At 38.0% G+C, this 24022-nt stretch overlaps 1 protein-coding gene across 2 annotated transcripts; it reads left to right on the top strand.

The window, feature by feature from the left end:
* On the top strand, positions 1 to 18524 carry LOC132614009 (actin-related protein 3-like). 2 transcript variants are annotated; one of them, XM_060328342.1, is made up of 9 exons: positions 6 to 654; positions 1116 to 1578; positions 14631 to 14777; positions 16097 to 16189; positions 16465 to 16584; positions 17092 to 17202; positions 17369 to 17494; positions 17596 to 17694; positions 17833 to 18524. In XM_060328342.1, exons 1-9 carry the CDS (start codon positions 605 to 607, stop codon positions 17911 to 17913), a joined length of 1290 nt encoding a protein of 429 aa, XP_060184325.1. In that variant the 5' UTR covers positions 6 to 604; the 3' UTR covers positions 17914 to 18524. The 2 variants fall into 2 exon arrangements, with proteins under 2 accessions (XP_060184326.1, XP_060184325.1); XM_060328343.1 differs by lacking the exon at positions 14631 to 14777 and having other exon boundaries at positions 1 to 654.
* Positions 18525 to 24022: the final 5498 nt, after the last annotated feature.

Raw genomic sequence — 24022 nt, 5'->3', positions numbered from 1 at the left:
GAAAAAGGGTTGGGGTTACAAGTCTCAAAGATGTGATGCCCTTCCTTCTTTTCGAAGTTATCCTTATACAAGCCAAAATTAGACTTTTCAACCCAAAAGTACGAAAGAAAGGACGTTACGGTGGTACCAACGTTCGTTCCTGTTGTGGAGCTCGATTTGCTGTGGAACTCTCGAGGACAAGTATTAAGCTTCGGGGTTCTCTTGTGTACGTTTGGCCATTTGTCTTGGGCACATATTTTCCCCAATACAGCCACCTTAGCTCATTTTCTAGATTGGACACCCGTCCCGACCGTAGTAGTTTACCATCTGTCCATATCGCAGTCAACATCGAACATATATATATTAAAGACCCACCTGCCAATGGAACAAAGTAAAGCCAAGCAACAACCAAGAAAGACCAACAAGAAACAATTTGTTTGATTGCTAAGAAAGGAATCCAAATTCAACCCCCAAAATAGACAAAATTCAACAACAAAATCTCATAGTACTAGATTATGATCACTTTGATCAAATGGATGAATTGAAACCTTCAATGAAATGATTAACCCCTTTAAACCCATCTTTGGATCTCAACCACAGATCCATCACAACAAATTCAACACTTATGGACCCTTCTACTTCTCGCCCAGCTGTAGTTATTGACAATGGAACCGGGTATTTTACACTGCACTCCACCTGTTTGATCAAATTCATCAAAAACATTCTTGATACCAAAAGTTTTTTTTTCCCCTCTTATTTTCAGTGGACTGGGTATTGTACATTACCATCAACCTGTTTGATAAAATGCCTCAGTGACATTTGTTCTAAAAGTTTTTTTTTTCTTTGTTATTTTCAATGGAACTGGGTATTTTACATTCCCATCCATCTGTTTGATAAAATTCCTCAATGACATTTTTTATTACAAAAGTTTGTTTTTTTTGTCTTACTGGAACTGGGTATTATACATTACACCATCCACATGTTCCATAAAATGCCTCAAATAGATTTTTGATTTCTAAAAGTTTTCATTTTTCTTCAATGGAACCGGGTATTGTAACATTGCACTCCACCTGTTTGATAAAATGCCTCAAAGACATTCTTGATTTCAGAAGTTTATTTTTTTCTCTAATTTTCAGGTATACAAAAATGGGTTTTGCTGGAAATGTTGAGCCATCATTTATACTGCCTACAGTTGTTGCTTCTAATGAATCATTTGTCAATCAACCTCGAGCTTTAACTAAGAGCAACAACTGGTTAGCACAGCATAGTGCAGGTGTTATGGCTGATCTTGATTTCTTTATTGGTGAAGAGGGTTTGAGTAGATCTAAATCTAGTGGTACTTATAATCTTAGTTATCCTATTAAACATGGACAAGTTGATAATTGGGATTCGATGGAGCGGTTTTGGCAGCAATGTATATTTAATTACCTGAGGTGTGACCCTGAGGATCATTATTTTTTGTTGACTGAAAGCCCTATGACTGCACCAGAGAACCGAGAATATACGGGTGAAATTATGTTTGAGACATTTAATGTTCCAGGGCTTTATATAGCTGTGCAGCCGGTTCTTGCTTTGGCAGCTGGGTACACAGCATCTAAGGTTGGTTGTCTATCTTTAAGAACTTTGTTGCGCGTTGTTTTGACAATTTTGATGATATATGGTGTTGGATATTTTCTGGTATTGATATTTTTATTATCTAAACCGAGGATCTATCAGAAACAACCTCTCTATCCCCACAAAGGTAGGGGTAAGGTCTGCGTACATCCTACCCATCCATAGACTCCACTTGTGGGATTACACTGGGTATGTTGTTGTTGTTGTATATTTTTATGATCTAATGATCCAATTTTGTAAACCTTGTTCAACAAACTTTTAGCTTTGTTTTGGCTAGAGCGTTAAGAGAAAATTAATTGTGTAATAAGTGATAGCTTGGATTTTTCAATAGTCCATTATTGCTCTACTTTTTGGCAATATTAGGACTAACTTCAGTGATGTTACTTCCGTTCATAAAAAGATTAAGAGTGAACAAATTGACGTGCTTAGTGGAAAGCTTGTTATGTTTCTGAAATTCAGATTGTTGCCTAAGTTATGAGAGCGCGGAGTAGGAAAAAAGGGTGCCTCTCTCTTGTATAATTGCAATTTTGGATTGGTGGTATAAAATTAGAGCAAACATTGGCAGCTATGATGTCACGGCTTCTGTTTGGAATATTGATGTTAGTGATATCCTTGTTGCCTTGGGGTTTTTTTTTTTTTTTTTTTTTGGGGGGGGGGGGGGGGGGGGGGGGTGGGTCAAGGCTCTGAACTGTGTATGTAACCTACTCCCTTATAAAGGTAATTTGCCTTGAAATATGCTAACGGTGTGTGTGCACTTTTTTTTTGGTGGGGGGATTTCACTGAACTTAAACTATCCAATTGTTAAGTGGGTAGCACCTTAACGCCTTTGTCGAGACTGGAAGGAAAATTTTGATGGGAACTTTGAAAAGATGAGTTGCATATGTTATTTTAGGGGTATATTGGTCAATTTTGGAGAAAACGAACAAACAAGGCCCTAAGGAGGCAAAAAGAAGATTACTAAAATGATGAAGAGGAAGAAAATATAATAAAGGGATTGAGAGGAAAGAGTTTATGTGGTGGAGGAGAAGAAAGGAGGAAGGTAAAAAAAAAAGAAAAAAAAAAAGCTACATGAGGATATGTGGCTGGTGTGATGGTGTTTGGCTGGAGCTTTGAGCTGTTTGGAAAGAGGGTCAAGAAAGGACCAAAAATGAAAAAGAAAGATGAAGGATGGAGATGAATGAGAAGAAGAGTTTTTAGTTGGAAGGTTAATTGTTTTTCTTGATAAGGTAAAATATAAAGATTAGAAAGTGTAAGGGGCATTCCGAGAAATTAAAGGATACAAGAAGTTTCACGAATACTTTCAAGAACTTCAACATGGAGGATACGAGTTAAGATAGGATCTTGACCCTTAACTAATTACCTATGGACAATATGGCGTACAAAAATGGCTCAATTTTGATAAGGTAACAATCAAGAACCAAAGATGTCAAGAACATAAAAGACTATCTTTTTCCTCAAGGATCTATCATTTGCAAGACAAAAGAGTAAGGCACGCATAAAGGGCAACCAACCCTCTAAACTCAAGTTTATTACTTCCAAATCTCTTGCAAAAAACCCTCAGGGGTTGGCCTGGTGGTAATTGGCTTGAGCCTTGGGGTGCTCCCTTTCAAGGTCTCAAGTTCGAAACCCACTGGGTGCAAACAATTTCTGAGGGCCATCGCACTGGGGTAAAACCCTGAATTACCCGTGGTGCACTTGCGGGAAACTCCTTGCCGAGGGCCTGTGAACCCCCGGGATTAGTCGGGGCTCAAAGAGACCCGGACACCCGGTACTTAATCAAAAAAAAATCTCTTGCAAAAACTTGCCTAGTACAAGACTATTTATAGGAAGCTAGTGCACTTAATTTAGTCCTAAAAGAGTTCTACTCAAACAAGTTAACTAAATTGAGTCCTCAGCATTAGAAGGAGTACAATTTAAATCATCTTTTCTAAAGGAGTTTTGGTGATATGAACAACCAAAAAGGGAATACTTTTTGGCATAACACTTTGGCACCCTCCTGAACGTGACACCTTTTATTGAGTGCACACCTAAACCATCTTTGGTCTTAATTACCCCCTTATACTTGGCTATTCGGTAGCTTTCACCCTGGACATCCTCAGTCCAAGGAGGTGTGATGCACTTGTTGCCACGTGGATATTTTTGTCCATGTGACATTCTTAATAATAAAATATATACCTTTCTAAATTCATTAATTTTTTGGGTCATATCTTCAGGCAGAAATTTGTAAAAATATGTTTGGAACTCCATTATTTAGGATAGCTTTTTTTTTTTTGATGAAATGAGAACCCGCAGCCGCTACCCTTCGGGTGCGCACAGGGTAAACCCAGCTCCTGTGTAATAGCTCGCAAACCACACATGAGAGATAACCCGCACTAGGCAAGCCCTGTGTGACGAGCTCAACCCAGAAGGCAAATCCCATTATTTAGGATAGCTTTTTATTTGGCTACATATAATGGAGCTTCACCCAAATTTCTTTTTACATATGTGGCCCGAAAATGAAGAAATACATAGTTGAAACAAATCATCATTGCATCTAAAGATAAAATAAAAAGGAATACACAGTTAAAAATTCATCATTTTGGCTAAAATTATTTTTATAAAAATAATGGAGTTCTAGAATATTTTTTATAGAATTCGCCATAAAAACTTTTAGTTGAAATAAATAGTCAAGGCATCTAAAGATAAGTAAGAAAAATAGCAAGTTGAGGTAATATATGTGTGGCACATTAAGAAGAAGTAAGCAAAAGTACACAGGTGGAACAAATTAACCAATGTATATGACTGTGACAATTACCCGTTGGAAAATACTTCACTTGGAAGCTGATTTATTGATTTTCATCAACCTCACGCACCTACAAGAGAGTGTATCCACTCTCTTTGCCATGTCAGCGTCTAGGAGGGTGAAAGCTACCAAATAGCCAAGTATAAGGGAGTAATTAGCACTAATGAGAGTTTAGGTGTACACTGAATAAAAGGTGTCAAGTTCAAGGGGGTCCTAAGATATTATGCCTATTCTTTTGATGGGTAGCAACCAAAAGGCATATAATGCTAATCATACTTAAAGAATATTAGTCAAACAAGCAGCTAAAATGATTACTATTTACTAGTCAAACAAGCAACCACAAGTATTACTAGTAAATAAGCAACCTGAGGATTACTAGTCAAACAAGCAACTATAAGGATTACTACTCAAATTCTAGGTCCTAGATAAAAAATAAAAGATTGCTTCAATTAGATTCCTTATAAATTTATCAAGTTGATCGTGAGTTAAGTCTTCTAGGGCTTGACTAAAATCTATTCTTCGTGCCTCATTGGACTTGGCCGGTGGGCTTCTTCTAGGGCTTGACTAAAATCTATTGATGTTAGTGATGTCCTAAAGTTAGAGTTAGAACATTGGCAGCTATGACGTCACGGCTTTTGTTTGGAGCATTATCTTAGTGATGTCCTAGTTGCCTGCGGTGTGTGTGTGTCATGGCTCTGAACTGTGTATGTAACCTACTCACTATTAAAATGTATTGATGTTAGTGATGTCCTAGTTGCCTGCGGTGTGTGTGTGTCATGGCTCTGAACTGTGTATGTAACCTACTCACTATTAAAATAATTTGCCTTGAAATACGCTAATGGTGCACTTCTTTTGAAAATTTTCAAGCCAACCCCTGTCAGATAAAATTCTTTTTCAACGGTAAAGCTTTCCCACCATAAAGCTCACCAATTTCAGTTGAGGAATGCAAGTAAAAATCTACCCGCAGACAACCATAAAAACTCGTGACAGATTTTCAAAGCACAAAAAATGGAGGCTCAGTTTTTCTAAATACTTAGGATTTAGAGGTACATAAGATCTTTAACGATAAAGTGTATTTTACATTTTGAGAGGGAGAAAGGGGAAGCTAGAGAGTGAAAGGGAGATGAAGCAGAAATGGAGGAAGTTTTAGAATATGGGAAGAGGGAGGGAGAGATAAGACAAATAAAAGCGGAAATATTGAAGGTTGAAGGGTTCACCGATGAAGTTTTTGAGCAACCGCGAAACTCCTATTATCTGACGTGGGAGATGAAGTGGAAAAAGAAGTTGTGATTAGTTTTAAGAAAAAGGAAAAAAGGAGAAAAAAAAAAGGAGAAAGAAGTGAAAAAATAAAGTGGCATATGATGAGCCTCTGACATAGCGGAGTGTGTAGAACACTGTCCGTCACAAAATTGATTTTGTTTCTTCAAGAGGGTATTGAACTCACTTTTAACAAGAATAGGTGGATAAAAAGTCATCCGGACATTTTTCCAATCATAATCTTTACTTTTTCAAATAGATGCTGTCATTGTTTTAGACAAAAACTGCATGCAAAGAGAAAGCTTCCCACTATATTGCAATTAGTATTGATGCTTGGTTTCTTTTACAAAGATTCTTTACTTTTTATAGAAATCTCGTCTGCGGGAAGTTTCCCTTTCAATCAATAGAACTACTGATTCTATCAAATGTAGAGAGAAAAAATTCCACAATTATGTCATATTAGAACTCCAAATCAACTTAGCAAGAATAATAAATGAATCCTTGAAGGCCACTGTCAAAGTAATCATTGTATGAAAGCCCTAGCAAGCTTATCTTGCATCTCGAGTTGAGTTGCCCTTCTTGATATCCCCCTCTCCCTTTTCTATTTCCCGTTAGTTCCTTTTTCTCTTGGATTAAATGATGGTAGATGGTTTGACTAGGAGATTGTGGTGTTTGGAAAGTTCTGTTGCTGTATTAGTTGGTTTGGCATGTCTCAAGAATTTATTAGGTAGCTGTATTTTTTGTGTTTCTCTGCTTTTCTTCTTTGTTGGTCTGAGTAGAGGTTACTAGGTCGAACTGGCTTACTTCAACTAGGAAAGGACACCTTGACTCTAGTGGTAGTTTGGAAGTGTGGTAAAGGTGATGTAGGAGTGAAGTGTTGGAGAAAAATAGGAAATACATATTTTCCTCTTAGATGACACAGTTTGATCCCCCGTGAAAAAGTTGAGAGGTTAGATGTTACGCCCCAAATCTAGGGGTGGCTTGATCGACATCCGATGCCTTAAACCCTGTACCGAGCAACCAACTATCTTGTATCCAGTAACTATATTCAAACACATAAGGGATACGGTTATCGTTGTATCATCAAACACTTGCATTGGGCACCTTGCGGTCCCTTACCATTACACATTTTTAAATATGACGCTTAATGACTCGGGCAAATAATGGCTCAACGGCCTCATTGTAAGTGAACTTGTCCCAACAAGGGATCAAACATTGATTCTACCCTCATGACATATACATCTCCCACGGTGTGCCAATAGAGCCTCTACGTGGCCAGAAGGATAGATAAACACGCGAGCCACATCCATCCTATGCAAAAGAATGAAGTGAAATACTTGCCACCACCAAATATGAAGTTGGGTAAAGGAAGTAAGGCCAAGTAGTTTGTCAGCTGGCTAGTCTCAGCTGCTCTGTACTATAGTGTGGCCTGTGCATATGCCTTTTGCCTTTTCCAAAAGTGCGTATATTCAGGGAATGTGACAAGCCTACAAACAGATTGGAGTCTTCTAGAGAACCAGAAATTGCATTCCAGAGAAATTAGTCACATAAGGTAGCATTCTGATTGTAATGGCGCCATTAATCATCATTTTTTTTTTTGACAAGGTAACAGACAGTGTATATTAATCATCAGCACAAAGTGCTGGCATCCAAAAATTTACAGCATTGAATCTATCTCCAAAAGAGTAAAAACAAAGACAATCTCTAAATCCTATTTCATCTTATAAGAATCCTAGGATGTCTACAATAGAAACAGGGCCATCTATATACTCAGAACTGCACCAATAACAAAAACTTAGAATGCAATTCATTTTGATCCTTTGCAACGAGCTACTATTGCCTTCAAAACACCTGGCATTCCTCTCCTTCCAAATGGTCCACCATATAACTGCTGGGACAATTCTCCATCTGTCTTTGTTTGTGCTGCCACTTCCCTTTTACTCCTCTGAAGCTGATAAACAGATTCCAGAGCTGGCTAACCACTTTACAATGAAGAAACAGATGGTTAATTGTCTCTGCATTTTGTTTACAAAAATAGCATCTTGAGCAAAGATCTGTGCCCCTCTTCTGGAGGTCTCCTGAGTAAGAACAGCTTCTTTCACAACCAGCCAAGTGAAAACAGTCAATTTATAAGGAATTTTGACTTTCCAGAGAAGCTTCCATGGTAAGAAACTGATCTGAGATCCCATCTGATTCATGTCCTTATAGGCAGAGCTTACAGTAAAAACACCTTTACTGTGGCATTTCCATCTCAAGGTGTCTTCTCCTTCTTGCAACCCCTTGCACTGGTCAAGAATGCCATAAAAATTGGCCAATCTTTCCATCTCCCAATCTTGCATTAATCTTCTATATGTCAAGTTCCATCCTTGAGTAGACCATACTTCATGTAGAGTCGATTCCCGCTGCTGATTCAAGATATAAATGTCAGGGAACAGTTGTTTGAGACGACCATTCCCTAACCAATCTTCCCAGAACAAAATCCTTCTGCCATCTTTCACATTAAAGCTTGTTGTTTCAAAAAAGCCATGCCACAAGTTTCTGATTGATCTCCACAAACTAGTACCATATGGAGTATTCACTTCTTTTGTCTTCCAAAAACCTTCCTTTTCATACTTGGCTTGAATCACAGTGCCCCATAAAGTTTGTTCTCCTTAGGAAGTCTCCAAAGCCATTTCATCAGAAGACTTGTATTCTGCTTTCTCAGGTTTTTGATACCTAGACCTCCATACTTTTTGTCCAAGATTAAGGTTTCCCAGTTGACCAAATTATAACCTTTTTTCTCCTTGTTTCCATGCCACAGAAAACTCCTCCTAAGAGCATCAATTCTTTCCTCCACATTGACGGGAAGAGGAAATAGTGACATCAGGTATGTTGGTAAAACATCTAACACACAGTTGATCAGAACCAATCCACCACCCAGAGACAAATATTGAGATTTCCATCTGGTCAATATTTTCTCACATCTTTCCAGCACACTATTCCTTACATCTTTGGATTTGCTTTTGGCTCCCAAAGGCATTCCCAAATAAACAGTTGGAATCTTACTTATCTCTCCTCCTAAAGTTCCAGCCAATTGTTGAATCCTAGCCACCTCGTTAATTGGAAAAATCAAGCTTTTTCTCCGGTTAATGTGAAGACCTGAAGTGGCTTCAAAGAGGATAAGAATAATCCTCAAATACTTCAACCGACTATCCTCTGCATTACAGAAGATAAGAGTATCATCTGCATACTGAAGAGGTGTTACTTCCACTCTCTCATTCACATCCTTTGCTACATTGAAACCCTGTATCCACCCATTATTGTGGGCAGTTTTCACCATATTATTCAGTCCCTCCATCACCAGAATGAACAAGAAAGGTGATAATGGATCACCTTGTCTCAAGCCTCTTTGAGAAGGAAAAAAACCTTCAGGTGAACCATTTATCAAAACAGAGAACCTAACAGTGCTAATACAAAATTTCATCCATCTGATCCATTTCCCTCCAAACCCCGTCTTCTGCATAATTCCAAACAAGAAATTCCACATGATCATATGCCTTCTCAATATCCAGTTTGCACATGATGCCTGGTGTTTTGTCTTTCATTCTGGAATCTATACACTCATTGGCAATGAGAACAGCACCAAAGATTTGTCTCCCTCTCTAGAAAGCCATTTGTTGTGTATCTACTAGTTTGTGCATCACTTTCTCAGTCTTTCTGTGAGGATCTTGGATATCAATTTATATATACTCCCAATTAAGCTGATAGGTCTGAAATCTCTCAGTTCCTTAGCTCCACTTTTTTTTTTGGAATGAGAGCTATATAAGTTGCATTGAAGCTCTTCTCAAAAACTTCCTGAGAGTGAAAGTTTTGCATAGTTGCCATCACATCATCCTTCAGAACCTCCCAACACTTGACAAAAAAAACCCATGATATATCCAGTGTTCAGGAAAGCGGGCGCTTCACCGCTACGCTTCGCTTAAAGCGGTGAAGCGAAGCTTTGTCGCTTCAGGTAAGTGAAGCGGAGGCTACCCAATAAAGCGGACGCTTCTGAGGCTGAAGCGGTGAAGCGGCTGAAGCGTACGCTTTATGTTGTGGGCTGTTTTTTGAAAGGACAACTTTAATAAAATAATAAGTCCAGGTCAAAATTTTAATAAAATAATACTAGAAGGTCAAAATCTTAATAAAATAATAAGTCTGGGTCAATTTTAATAAAATAATAATTGAAGGTCTAAATCTTAATAAAATAATAAGTCTGGGTCAATTTTAATAAAATAATTAGTCCAGTTATTTGAAATCCTTAGACTTTGAGAAATTTTATTACTCACAATCAGCTTGGGTTTTGCAGCAGCTCTTCTTCTCCACTTTCAGGTAATTTCTTTCCTCCTCCTTCTTCTTCTTCTTCTTCTTCTTCTTCTTCTTCTTCTTCTTCTTCTTCTTTCTTCTTCTTCTTTCAAGCTCTTTTCTTTGCTCTGTTTTTTTCTCCAGGAAAGCTCTGTTTTTTTCTCGAATTCTAGGGTTCTGCTCGGCTTTTCTTCTTTCTTTCTTTCTTCTTCTTCTTCTTTCAAGCTCTCTTTTTTGCTCTGTTTTTTTCTTCACATTCGTTCTGTTTTTTCTTTCTCGAATTCTAGGGTTCTGCTCTGTTTTGCTGTTTTTTTGGCTCTGGTTTTGAGGGAGATTCTGATTTCACTTTCGGTGTTGTTGCCGAGGCAATGGGGGTAGAGGAGAACCAGTATGGTTTAAGGGGGAATACTTCAAGCCAACATAGGAGGGGAAAAGAAGTAGCTACAAGTCATTCCCTAATTGATGAAGTTGAAGAAGATGATAATGAAATTGAAGAAGATGATGAGCAATATTATGATGATGTGGGAGTACAAGATTTTGACAATCTTGTAGAAGAATAAGAACTAGATGTCGAACTATTAGTAGCTTTGATTTTGTTTGTCCTATGGTCTGGAGGATTTTGTGATATCCACTTTAGTTTTTTATTTGAACTTTTAGTCTATGGATATCTACTTTAGTTTTGAATTTGAACTTTTGCTTATATATATATTCTCTATTTATTTTGCTATTTTTTTAAAAAAATTGCGCTTCACCTCAATGAAGCGGGCGCTTCGCTTCACGCTTCGCTTAAAGTGTGAAGCGGGACCTTATCGCTTTTTTCCGCTTCACGCTTTCCTGAACACTGATATATCCATCTGGACCTGGTGCTTTATCCACTGCACATGCCTTGAGACCATCCAAAACCTCTTTCTCCTCGAAAGGTTTCTGCAACTCCTGCTGCTCCTCTATATTGATAGTAGGACACTGGTTGATGTTGTAATAAGGTCTCCAATTCTCAGATTCAGAGTACAACTTCTGATAGAAGGAAGTAATTTCCCTTTTGATGTCCTCTGACTCCACAATTTCTTCTCCTTCCACCATCAGCTTATCAATGTGATTATTCCTCTTGTGGGCATTAGCAATTCTCTGAAAGAACTTTGTGTTCTTATCACCTTGCTTAATCAACAAAGTTCTTGATCTTTGTCTCCATGCTATCTCTTCCTTTTTGGCATAATCTTCAAAATCCATGAAAAGATTAGCTTTCTGGATTGCCTCTTCTTCAGTTAATGACTGCTCTGTTGGATGCTGTCAAAATCTGCAATTTTGCTCAATATCAGATTTTTATTCTTCTCCAGGTTCCCATATATACTTGAGCTCCAGTCTTTCAATATGGCCTTCAGAGCTTTTAGGTTGGTTGCTAAAATGTAATCAGGCCTTCCCACAAACTCAAAAGAAGCCGCCAATCGTTAACTTTTTCATTGAAGCCTTCAGTTTCCAACCACCATCCTTCAAATTTGAAATAAGACACTGTGTGTTCCCAGCTGCCACTTTTAAGAACAAGTGGTGTGGTCAGAACAGATTCTGGGGAGCATCTCTTGCTTCACATTATTGAACATTTCCCCCACTCAGTGGAGTACATGATTCTGTCAATTCTGGAAGAAGCTTCCAAGTTGTTCCCTCTAGTCCAAGTGTAACTCCCCCCCTTCTAGTTGAGGATCCATCAGCTCCATATCCTCAATAAGATCCGAGAATTCATTCATGTAAATAGAGGTTCTAGAGCAATTCTTCTTCTCTGAAGCATACCTGACAATATTGAAATCACCCTCTATCACCCATGGCCCTGTAAACAAGCTTCTAACAGCCCCTATTTCCCACCACACTTCTTGTCTTTCCAGGTTACAATTTGGTGCATATACCCCTGTCATGTGCCAGCTGAAATCACTGGTTCTTGACTTGAAGCAACAAGTCAAAGTGTAAGAACCAATTTCCAATACTTCCCCTTCCCAACTTTTGTCATCCCACAACATCAACATGCCTCCTCTAGTGCCACTTGCCTCCAATTGCCCATATATGACTCCCCTGTTTCCCCACATCTGTTTAACTAAATCCCCAATGTCACCTTCTAGTTTAGTTTCTTGCAAACAAAGGACATCTGTTCTCCATTCTTGAACTAAACTATTTATCACCCTCCTTTTGTCTCTGCAATTTAATCCCCTCACATTCCATGATATTATTTTGACATTCATCATAACCTCATAGAATTTCCTTTCCCCCTAGTTCTAGCCCGTGTTTTGAAATTTCATGTCTATTGCCAGCCCTTTTAATTCTTGTAAACCTTTGATTTTGGGAGTTTCCATGACCTTTGTTTCTGCTTCTTTAATCATTGATTGTCTCTTGCTATCTATCTTCTTAAACAGAGCAAAAGCTTCCTTTTTGTGGCCCTCAAATTCAACCCCGAACTTCTTGCTTAAACTGATTATAATTTGATTGACCCATGTTGATGCATCCATCTCCCCATCACTTTCCTCCTCTAAACATCGAGAATTCAGAGGCTCGGCATCCTCGATGTTCCATGCTGCGTCATCGATACAATCGACTAATTGCATGTCTTGTTGGTCTGCATCAATCTTTGTGCTCCTCCCTCTTCTATATTTGTCACTGCATCTTCAAAATCCTCCCCTTCTTCTGTACAAGTGCTTTTCATTATAATTGTTGGCTGAACTTCTTCTGGGATTCTTGAGGATAGTTCTCCAGAATTGCTGTCGAAGAAGACAGACTCTGTAATGTTTGCTTCTATTTCCAATAGCATAGGATCTGACTGCGTATTGCACGTGACAATATTTAGTTGACAGTTAATGAGTTGGGCCTCAGTAAATAAAATGGGGCCTTTTCTTCTTCCTGCTCCTTTTGTTCTTTTAACGAGCAATTCGCAGGCAATTCTGTGAATTGCCCTTCTTTTGGGATGGTCTTTAAACTTTGCTCCTCATATTTGAAATCTTTAAATTTTGCCCTTCGGCTAAACCCCATGGGTTCCAGGTTCGAACCCCCAGTCAAAATTTTAAAAAAAAATTCGCAAGGCAGAGTTTAAATTTCGCTATGCCCCCACCGACATACACTTGTGAAGGAATTATCAAAGTTATGCCGGACCCGGCATACTTATGCCTTATGGGCAGACTTGGCATAAGTATGTCGGGTCCGGCATAACTTTGGTAATTCCTTCACAAGTTTATGCCGGATCCGGCATAAAAGTTTGCCCATTAAAAGTATGCCCCCACCGGCATAAACTTGTTAAGGAATTACCAAACTTATGTCGGACCCGGCATACTTATGCCTTATGGGCAGACTTGGCATAAGTATGCCGGGTCCGGCATAACTTTGGTAATTCCTTTACAAGTTTATGCCGGGTTCGGCATAAAAGTTTGCCCATTAAAAGTATGCCCCCACCGGCATAAATTTGTTAAGAAATTACCAAAGTTATGCCGGACCCGGCATACGTATGTCAAGTCTGCCATAAGGCATGAGTATACCAGGTCCGGCATACACGCGATCCAAACCTTATCTTACAATTTTTTTTTAATTTATGCTTGAGCGGGGGTTCGAATTCAGAACCTCATGATTTTTGCGTGAACACTCAGAGTCGCAATGCGAAGGGCAAAAATTAAAGACCAGCAATATGAGGGGCATAATTTAAAGACCACAAATATGAGGGGCAAAATTTAAAGACCACCCCAAAAGGTCAATCCGCAAAAAAAAAAAAAACTCTTTTAACAGAGATATCCTTTTGGGCTGGACCCAGCCCAAAATATTTATCAGATATCCCCTCCTCTACTGCACATGTCGCTGGGCCCACGCCAGCTGTATCAGAACAGAACGCTTGTGTCACAATGTCCATGTGCTTATGCTTCATTTTGTCAGCGTTAAAACCGCTGATTTTCTCTGTTTTGGGTTTCTTTGACCAGAGGTCTTTGTCCAGCGAACTCTCTTCTTCTCCGGCGACCACCCTTTTTTTTTCTTTTGATTCACACTAGATCGGAATAAAAAAGGTAAGACCATTATCGACTATCTTAACCTCTTTTGGAACTCCACCCCCAATCACCTTTGACTCTCAATCTTGCCCATTTCAAATGATTTTTCAGAGAGATCTCTTCCTCTTTTTCCAGCCATCCTCCACATTGATTTCTGATGGTTTTGAACATCTTCTCCATCCAAAAATGCAGCGGGTGGCCTACTGCTCTTATCCAAGTTGAGTTTTTTCGATGATTGCAGCAACCGGCTGTCGGGGACCACCATTCAAGATGAAGTTTCAGTAATCATCAATTTCCTCATACTGAAAGAGTCATCCTGGTTTAGGTTCATCTATTCCTCTATGCACTCCCAAGTATGTCAAACAGAATAGCTATAATGTCTTTTGTCAATGGCATGAACTGCTATCTTTCTCATGTCAAGGAAAATATCTTCATTCTTTTCTTTTCTAGTGGAAAATGGGAAAATAACTTTGAGCTATTCGGAGACTACTCTGTTGCGTGTCAACCTTTAGTATGTCCATTACTTGCTTGAGATAATAGACTGTGTATCCATTGTCTTCTTTGTGATCATAAGTGACTTGCATACCATTGTTCCATTGTTCTAGAAACTGAACTTCATAGTGGTGTCACAATTTGACATATCTTGTAATTTTTATACACTATTTCTTTAGTGTGAGATGACTGGAGTCGTAGTGGATATTGGAGATGGTGCTACCCATGTTGTACCTGTTGCTGAGGGTTATGTTATTGGGAGCAGCATTAAGTCAATTCCCGTTGCTGGGAAAGATGTTACTCTCTTCGTTCAGCAGCTCATGAAGGTATGTAGTTCTTGTTTCTTTATGACTTTAGTGCAACACTTCCATAAAAATGGTTGAATAGAAATATGTATGTTCACTACTTTCCCTCGACTGTTACTGATTTATCGGGGTCGGATGAATCACATAGGTTTGTGATATCCTGAATTTTGTGTCTCAATGTTATTGGTACTATAAATCCCTTGAAGTCCCTACTTTCCTAAGATGAAGACGTAGGAATCGACTGTATATATAACCTTTACAAGTACTCAGATTCTTTATTTGATAGAATGAGGAACCATCTCCTCTAGCACACATTCCTCTGGTTCAAATGAGTATTATAGTAGTAGCAATACCTAGTTTCAACTATTTCATATTACATTGGGACGGAACTGGTCATAGTTTTTGTCCTCCCCTTTTCTTGCCTTGGACCTCCTTTGAAACCAAATGAAGCATGTGAAATTCTTTACTGGAAAATGGAACTGATGCCTTGCATCTTGATCACAATCATTATCCAGTAGGGTTATATTTTGACTTTTTTTTTTATTTGCTTCTGGTTGCTGATATTCACAACCATTATGGACAATCAAGATTGGGCGCCACATTTAGGTCCAAAAGATTGCTTTTTAAATCGCTGTACGAAGCATTGTGCCCGAGATTTGTAGTATAAATTTCTATTGCGTAAAGACCTTTCTGCAACTAAAATATCTTCTTCTGAATACTTCTATCGCTAAGTTTCTTAATGCCTGTTTATTTTAGGAAACAAAACAAACGGCAGCTGTTGTTATTGTTCGGTGTGTTGTGTTTTGCCTTAATTATTAAGTGAGCAAAATCAAACAAGCATTTATAGTTTTTATTTTTTCAAGAGCAGTTCCCCCCTGAAAACAGAAAACAGCGAAAAAAATACTTAATACACTCGCAAAGCAAATTTCTCAAAACCAATCCATGTTCCCTCCCGTTCCAACCCCACCCCCAAACCCAAAAAACAGAAGGAATGAAACGAAACAAATACTAATTGTTCTCTAGTACATGCGCCACCTAAAGAGGATTATTTTATGAGTTTTGTTTAGTAAACATTCTGGAGGTTAATTAAGATTAGATAATTAATGATTTTGTTCCTCCAATGACTTGTCATGCACAAGTTTTATTCTCCATTGCTCAGATCAATTAGTACCAGATGTCCATAACCTGTGGGAAATCTAAAAGTAATGATTGCTTAGTAGGGTAGCCACAACTCAGACATGAGCATGTTGGGTGTGTGATATCTCTCAGTTTCTAAGATGGTATCTCATTGTTTAATCAAGCTTCGAAAGATTACAGCTTATTTTGATTATTCAATGCAGGAAAGGGGCGAACATGTTCCAGCAGAAGATTCCTTTGAAATAGCACGAAAAGTGAAGGAAATGCATTGCTACACTTGTTCTGACATTGTGAAGGTATTATCTATTTGTATGAGCATATGCAAAAGGAGTAAAAAGGAATAAGTTGAAAGAGTTGATAAAACAAAGGTTTGAAGTTTTTTCTGATAATCCATCCAGTGTCGCTTGTTCTTCCATTTAGTTCTCAAACTTCGGTATCTGTTCGACATTTTTGTGGATTAGGGCAAGCTAATTATGCCATGATTTAAACTCAGAATCTCTGTTTGCATCTGAGGCTGGAGGTTACAACTGATTTTTACTTGTAATAGGTCCTTATTGTAAAATGATTTCAGGAGTTCAATAAGCATGATAAAGAACCAGGGAAGTACATCAAGCACTGGAGAGGTACAAAACCTAAGACAGGAGCACCTTATGCATGTGATGTTGGCTATGAGCGATTTCTTGGTCCTGAGGTCTGCTTTATCCTCTAGCTTCAAGTTTTTGAATCTCTTAAGCTATAAAGTTTTGCTTTCAATGTGCTTGTTAGCTTACTGGAGTAGAGGTTACAAGATGGGTCAATGAATTGGTATTGTCTCCTTCATGTTTTACCAAATCTCTCCTGAAGTGTCCAGACACGTACAGCTCAAACCCTGCTCTGCTTTTTCTGCATGGAGTAGCTTTTTTGCTAAACCATTTTTTAGTGAAAATACCCAAGTTAATTGAAGAAATCAAGATAGCATCCATGTTCATTTGACTTTTAGGGAACGCCTCTTGACCCAGCTTACTGGTCTGATGCTCGAGTCATGCTGGACGATAGTCTGGGAACCACTATGGGTGTGGTAGAAATTAAAAAAAAAGAAAAAAAGAAAAAGGAGCTTTGAACCTAAATCAACATAGAGCTGGATAAGATAGGAATTTTTTGATGGTGATTAGCTTCAGATGCTTTATTCATAAGTTGGCTTTATGAATTGTGTTCGCAGGTTTTTTTCAGTCCTGAGATTTATAGTAGTGATTTTACGACCCCTTTACCTGAGGTGATTGACAAATGTATTCAGTCTGCGCCAATAGACACAAGAAGAGCTTTATATAAGGTAATTTTGTGATTCCGCCAAACTGTTCTTTAGTGATTCAGTTATTATGATCAACAGAACTGTTCCTTGTATCTTGAATGTATGAACCCCTTTTTCTATGTAACAACAACAACACCATACCCTTTTCGATGTGAGTTTGATATGTTGTGCACTTGTTGAAATTCAGAATATTGTTCTCTCTGGAGGGTCAACCATGTTCAAAGACTTCCATAGAAGATTGCAGCGAGATCTCAAGAAGATTGTGGATGACCGTATTCTTGCATCAGATACTCGGTTAGGTGGAAATGTCAAAGTAAGTGTTCATCCCTTCCATTTCTCACCTGAATTTTAGGCGAAGAATAATTATTTTCTCTGATATATCAATGATGCTTGACTGCTGGAATTCAAACTCAGGCACATCCAGTTGAAGTGAATGTGGTCAGTAATCCTATCCAGAGATATGCAGTTTGGTTTGGAGGTTCTGTACTAGCTTCAACTCCGGAATTTTTTGCGGTATGTTCATACTTCTTGTTTCTATTTTATCTGATTGTAGTTAATTACTGCAAATGAAGTTAATCCTTGTAAATATTTACTGGTTTATGCATTGCGTCCAAATAGGAAAATCTAAATCTCTTTTTTTTTTTATGTTAGGCTTGCCATACAAAGGCAGAATATGAGGAATATGGAGCTAGCATTTGCCGGACAAACCCTGTATTTAAGGGAATGTATTGATATTGAACAGACTCAAACTGATGATTGTAAAGGCATTTATTGTCAAGATGTTAAACATCTTAACAGCCCGATCCATCCGTCCTTGGTGCACAGCTTCAAGCTGAAATCCTACATTGCAGGGCCTTCAGTTAATGTTAACCGATTGGAGGCAGTGTAGGATGGACCTGTAACAGAATGGGTTCTTGTTCTTTTCTCCATGAGCAGCGCACTAGTTCTGGCGTTGCAGGAAATAGGCTTTCATCGGCTGGATTGGTTGGCACTTCCATTTTGCAGATGGTTTCAAAGATCAGTTAGAGAACATTTACTGAGCTGAATGTTATTTTCTGTGTGTTCAGCTCAGTCTAGGGATTTACCAGTTTTTGTAAGAGAGCAGCATAATAAGCTTCAAACAGATTCAGGTTTTTTTTAATGATTAAATGACTGATTAGAGTAGTATTAGTGCTCTATGTCCAAGAATCATGTAGAAGCTTTTTTTCTCTGTAGATGCATTCTGAACGTTAAAGCTATACCTGTATATCTTGTTTACAGCTGGACCTTCATTCTTTTTCTAGGAACAGTATTGTATCCAAGTTATTTTGTCTGGTGCAATTTAATCTGCATCTGTTTGGTCACAGCTTTTGTAAGTCGTTTATTGTGATTACTCTTAGCTTTGGTGGGTATTGATGAAATGAAAATAATTTCAGTTTGGGTTTTCCGTAAACAGCTAAAAGGAATATTGCTTTGTTAGTTGTTACAGAGGTTTGATAAAAGGTTTTTCGTTTTCTCCCTCTTCTTTGTTAATGTATTTGTGTATTTGATCATTCTTTTGACAAATTGAATGAATGAATGGGAAGTGTTCTCTTTGAAAAAAAGATAACCTTGGAAGAAACAGCGTCCTGCTCTCCCTCTTTGGCAGACACATCAGTCCTTGTTAAGAAATATTGTATAATCTAGGAAAAAGCAAATTTCTGACCCCGTTGGATTAATAGTTTATTAGTTTTCAATGTACTAATTGAAGATACGCAACGAAAATGCTTGTCTGGTCTATGCTATTAAAAGAAAAATTGTCTAGCTTTAATCTCAATCCAAGCTAATAGTTACACATTTTGTACGTTAGATAGCCACTTCCCAGATTGCTGATGTTGAACTGGCCATCATTTCAGAAGTATATTGCATCTAGCCACTTCATAAGAAGTTGGACACAAATATCCCTAAATTGAACACGGCAAACCTATGTTCTTCTTCTTATTCTTCTTCGCTTCTTTCTTTAACCCTAAACTAAATAAAGAAGAGATAATTACATCCTAGGTTAATTAGGGCAACAATACTATCAAAATTGATTCATTTTTTAAAATTTTACAAAAAATGATCCACTCCCCCCTCCTCCCCCTCTCTCTCCACCCACTCCCTCCTTCTCCCTATTTCTTCTTCCACCACACAAATTACTATCTTTTTAAGCTATTAGTACTAATTAACGTAAATTCAAATTCCAACATTAAAATGGATGAGCCAGTCAGAGCATTGAAGAGCTAATCCGCATTTCTCACTTACTGCATTCAACTATTAACTAGATCACTATTCTTTCAATATAATGTGGGCATCGTACAATAATTATAATTCACAACATCAAAGTTTATAATTAGAGATACAATTTAATTTCAATCTTTACTTTCTAATGAAATACCCAAATATTAGCAACAATATTTGGAGTAATTCATTTTTTTAAATACAAGCCAAGTACATGACAAAGCTCAATTTTGACATTTATAGAGTTCGAATTTGTCTTTAATTTGATTTGAGGATTTTGAATTTTTTATAATAGAATTTGTTGTTTGAAGCTAAAAATGTGATTATCCGTTGATTTAACATGAACAAGAAGCAGAAACTCTATAGGCGGCCATTGTTGAAGCTCGAAGCTTCAAAGTTTGAAATCGGGTTTCCATAAATAAGCTCCATTTTAAGTGGGTATTGTTGCAAAAGATCGGGTACGTATTGAGGAACCTAAATCTGAAATTTAGGGTGATGTGGTGTAGCTTTTGAGGCCTTTTGGATGGATTTGGTGCTTGGCTCCAAGGAAGAAGACGAAGTTAGTTTTTGTATAATATTGTATATGGGTATATGGGTTATAATATTGTATAATATTGTATATGGGTGTATATGGGTATATGGGTGTATATATGGTTATAATATTGTATATGGGTGTTTATGTATATATGTGTATAAATATGTATACACCTTTAAACACCTATATACATAATGCAGTTATCTTTTGTATATAAGTGTATAGTATTGTATAAAAGTGTTTTTGGGTTAAAGCTTTGCAATGTAAGTTTTGGGCTATTTTTTTGCAAAGTAAGCGAGCAAATTGTACATTTATGAAATTTCCCTAATAAAGAATCGTTCAGCTTAAACTTATAAAGATTTGAACTTCATCAATTGTTCATGGGTATTGAAATTCCAGAAAATTTTCACATTTAAATTATGAAAAGTTTGAACCCCATGAATCATTCTTGAAGTTTGAACTTATACGGGTTTGGACTCCATGAATCGTTCATGGAGTTGGAACCTATGGATTTTTTCCTTGAGTTCGTCGTTTTACAGCTAAGAACTAAAGAAAATAGTCCTTGAATTTGTTGTATTACAATTTGTAACGACCCGTTTTGGTCGTTACCGTGATTATTCCGTTTTTGCCCTCGTTGAACCGTTCCTGAGTCTCTTTAGAACTATTTGGACCCGAGGAAATAGTTGGCATGACTTCCTAGGCATCGTTTTGGGCTTTAGAATGTTCTCTAGAAAAAATTGGTTTTAAGTGAAAACTGTTTGACCAGGAGTTGACTTTTGGGTAAACAGACTTATCCGAAAATCCGTTGATTCCGATAGGTCCGGATGACCATTTGTGATTGATTGGTGGGTTTGGTTGGGTTCCTAATGCACTCAGTTGCGTTTTGGGACTTGGGTTGGAAAATTGATATTTAGGCCGTCGGGAGTTGACTTGGTCAACGAAGCCTCCGTTGAAAATTTTGAGGCCACGAATACGTTCGTAGCACATTTTTATGTATATCTACATACTTTGTTTGTGTGTTTTGGGTCTCGAATGGTAATCGAATTTCGGAGTTGAATTCGTGAAAATTGAACTATTTTCTGGTTACTGGTGTCCGCCGCAGTGGCACCAGGACCGCTGTAGCGGCACCGCTGAGGCGGTGAGGTGACCGCTGCAGTGGCGTAGTTAGATCTTGTGCAGGGCCGCCGTAGCAGTCTGCATACCGCTGGGGCAGTACCGCTGTAGCAGTATCGTTGCCGCTGGAGCGGCAGAACTTTACCAGTGTGCCTTATATTTATAAAAACCCTACACTTAGTCATTATTCTTATTTCGTTCTAAGGGCTAGAGAGAGGCGAACTGAAGGGTTTTCTACATATTTCTCCACTATGGTAAGGTTCTTGGCTCCATAATCAGTTAGCTTCATCTCCTAATCCTTATTCTAACCATAGAATCCTTAGAATCAAAGGAGGGTTTATGGGGTTTTACATGAAAGAGTTCTAAAAACGAATTTACTTACTAGACTGTGATTAATGATGTTAATATTGTTGTTTATGCTAGATAATGTCATATCTAGACTTGTTAATCATTAATCTTCTATTCTAGAGTTGATTTTCATAAATTAAAGTTAGGGTTCTTAGACCCAAATTTAGGGGTTTTCATATTAATGATGAATTTGAGAATTAATCGAGTATTCCTATGATTAAAGTAATGGGTTTTGACCCTTTAGTATTAAATTTAGTATTTTGTTCATAAAATTCCCGTTTTCCCCTTGAGACACGTTTTTCCTAAATTAATGGTTGGAATTTGACCCGAATAGAAAGTAGCCAATATGGGTATCATCATTCATGGTTTCTTACATAGAATTCATATGTGATAGAGTTTGATTATTTGGAGACGCTTCGAAAGACAAGGCAACGTGTGGGTTCATGGCACCTATTCGGCTGCCAGGTAAGTTATGGCTTCCTTTTTCGGTAGACTCCGGTTAGTTTCCCATATTCGTGTATTAGAAGGAACAAAGAATACATGTATAGGAATTGGAGATTTGGGATGGAATCTTAGGATGGTATTGTTGTGTGATTCGTGTGTTCGGGCTTGTGGCCTGTAGACTCCTTAGGATGTTTGGTGTGGTTTCTTGAATATTAGTGGATTTTATGTGACTTGGGATTAGCGGGTGATACCTATTTTGTGTGTCTAATGATAAGAATTCCCGTAATATGTGATTATTTGTGTTATGCCATCAATAGTGAATCTAGTTGATAAATGGAAGGATAAAATACACCAACGATTGTGACTGAGTTCTAGATTGAGTTGTGATGAATGATTGTGAGTGTAGGGTGAGATTTCTTGCTCTAAGCTAATAGGCTGATTTAGGGAAGTGGTAATAATATATATCGATTTGATTAACCTGTTGTGTGTTGGGACTAGCCACCCCATTGTGTTGTGATTGATTTTTCTATTGTGCCGACTTGATGCCATGAGTTGTTGATAAATACTGGGTTTTGTTATCGTCTAAATTACGATATTGTTGGCATACCCACTGTTGGTATTTGTGATTCGATTATATTATTGGCATGCCCACTGTTGGTATTTGTGGTTTCGGATACATTGTTGGTGTACCCACTGTTGGTATTTGTGATTCGGTTATATTATTGGCATACTGTCACGACCCAACCAGAGGGCCATGATGGGCACTCGGAGCTAACCCACCGGGCACCTCTCATCATACCTTCACATTTATATCTGGGTAAGCCATATGGCCTACTCATGATTTCTATACATCAATAATACTAATCTCATTGGGCAATGAACATTTATATCATCGTCAACAACTATGCCCATATCCATATACGCAAGCCAGCAAGGCTAACAAAATCATATACAAAATATGAGCCGACAAGGCTAAAAGACATCTACTATACATGACTATCTATGAGCCTCTAAGAAGAGTATGAAACTTCATCATAAGGACCGGACAGGACCCTGCCATACCCATATATACACAAAAGAATAATACCCAAAAGCTGTAGCTCCGAATCAAATAGAGCTCCTCTATGCAGTCTCTGAACAAGCAGTCTATGGGTCAAGTCTATCTCCCTGTCCACCTGCGGGCATGACACAACGTCCACAAACAAAAGGACGTCAGTACGAATAATATACTGAGTATGTAAAGTATGATCAACATCATAATAGAAACGTAAGAAATAACATAAGATAGAGAGGTCATGAGATAATGAAGCCATTTATACCTCTAGCGTTGTTCATCGTGTTTACTTACCCCCTTTCTAATGGGAACCTTCCATTTCATACATTTATACTTGTAGTAGTATCATACCCGACTATAGAGGTTAGGTGTCTTACATACCCGACCATGATAAGGTTCGGTGTTATACGTACCTGGCCCTACCAAGGCTCAGTGTTATCCGTGCCCAATTGCAGTGGTGCGCGCGCGATAGATATCGTACCTGGCCATATAAGCTCGGTGTTCTTAGTATTCATACTTTAATATATAAATATATATCCATAGGAATACATACATGTCCTCAACATCATCATCATCACCGTCATTTTCATTATATCCTTCCTTAGAGGATCAACTATCATAAGATGGGACTAATGGTATCGTGAGAATATCAAGATCATGAGCTTTAGTGATTCTAGGAATGAAATCGTCATGGAAGATATTATGGATTTCACATGAAGGTATACATCAATGGGATCATGCCTTAAGAAAGAAGGGTTAGAGCCTTACATACCTCTTTGTCTTCTTAACTACTTAACGTTCACCGTCGAAGCTTGGAAAATCTACATTTAGAAGGATTCACACCATGGTTAAGCCTTAAAGATACTCTTAACTCCAAACTAGAATAATTCATGAGTTAACAAAAATTGGGCAGCATTTCCCCTATTTCATCGACTTCCACCAAATTACAAAACAACTCCCAAACATCTATAATAACATCCACAATATCATAATCAAGTAATCGCATTCCATTAAGTCTTCAAAATTCATTCTCATATTCAACTTATACTAACAACTTCACACCAACCCTTACCACATTTTCGTACAACACTTCCTCATCATTATTATTA

The sequence above is a fragment of the Lycium barbarum genome, chromosome 10 (genome assembly GCF_019175385.1).
Source record: "Lycium barbarum isolate Lr01 chromosome 10, ASM1917538v2, whole genome shotgun sequence".
NCBI lineage: Eukaryota > Viridiplantae > Streptophyta > Magnoliopsida > Solanales > Solanaceae > Lycium > Lycium barbarum.
The sequence above is the reverse complement of the archived record's forward strand: the minus strand, read 5'-3'. Positions and strand labels throughout refer to the sequence as shown.

Bases quoted from the DNA above. Each gene is read 5' to 3' on its own strand.
- LOC132614009 (XM_060328342.1), top strand. From the start codon at position 605: ATGGACCCTTCTACTTCTCGCCCAGCTGTAGTTATTGACAATGGAACC. The intron at 655-1,115 runs GTATTTTACACT...TCTAATTTTCAG, and splicing joins GTTATTGACAATGGAACCGG to GTATACAAAAATGGGTTTTG. The intron at 17,495-17,595 runs GTAAGTGTTCAT...ATTCAAACTCAG, and splicing joins GGTTAGGTGGAAATGTCAAA to GCACATCCAGTTGAAGTGAA.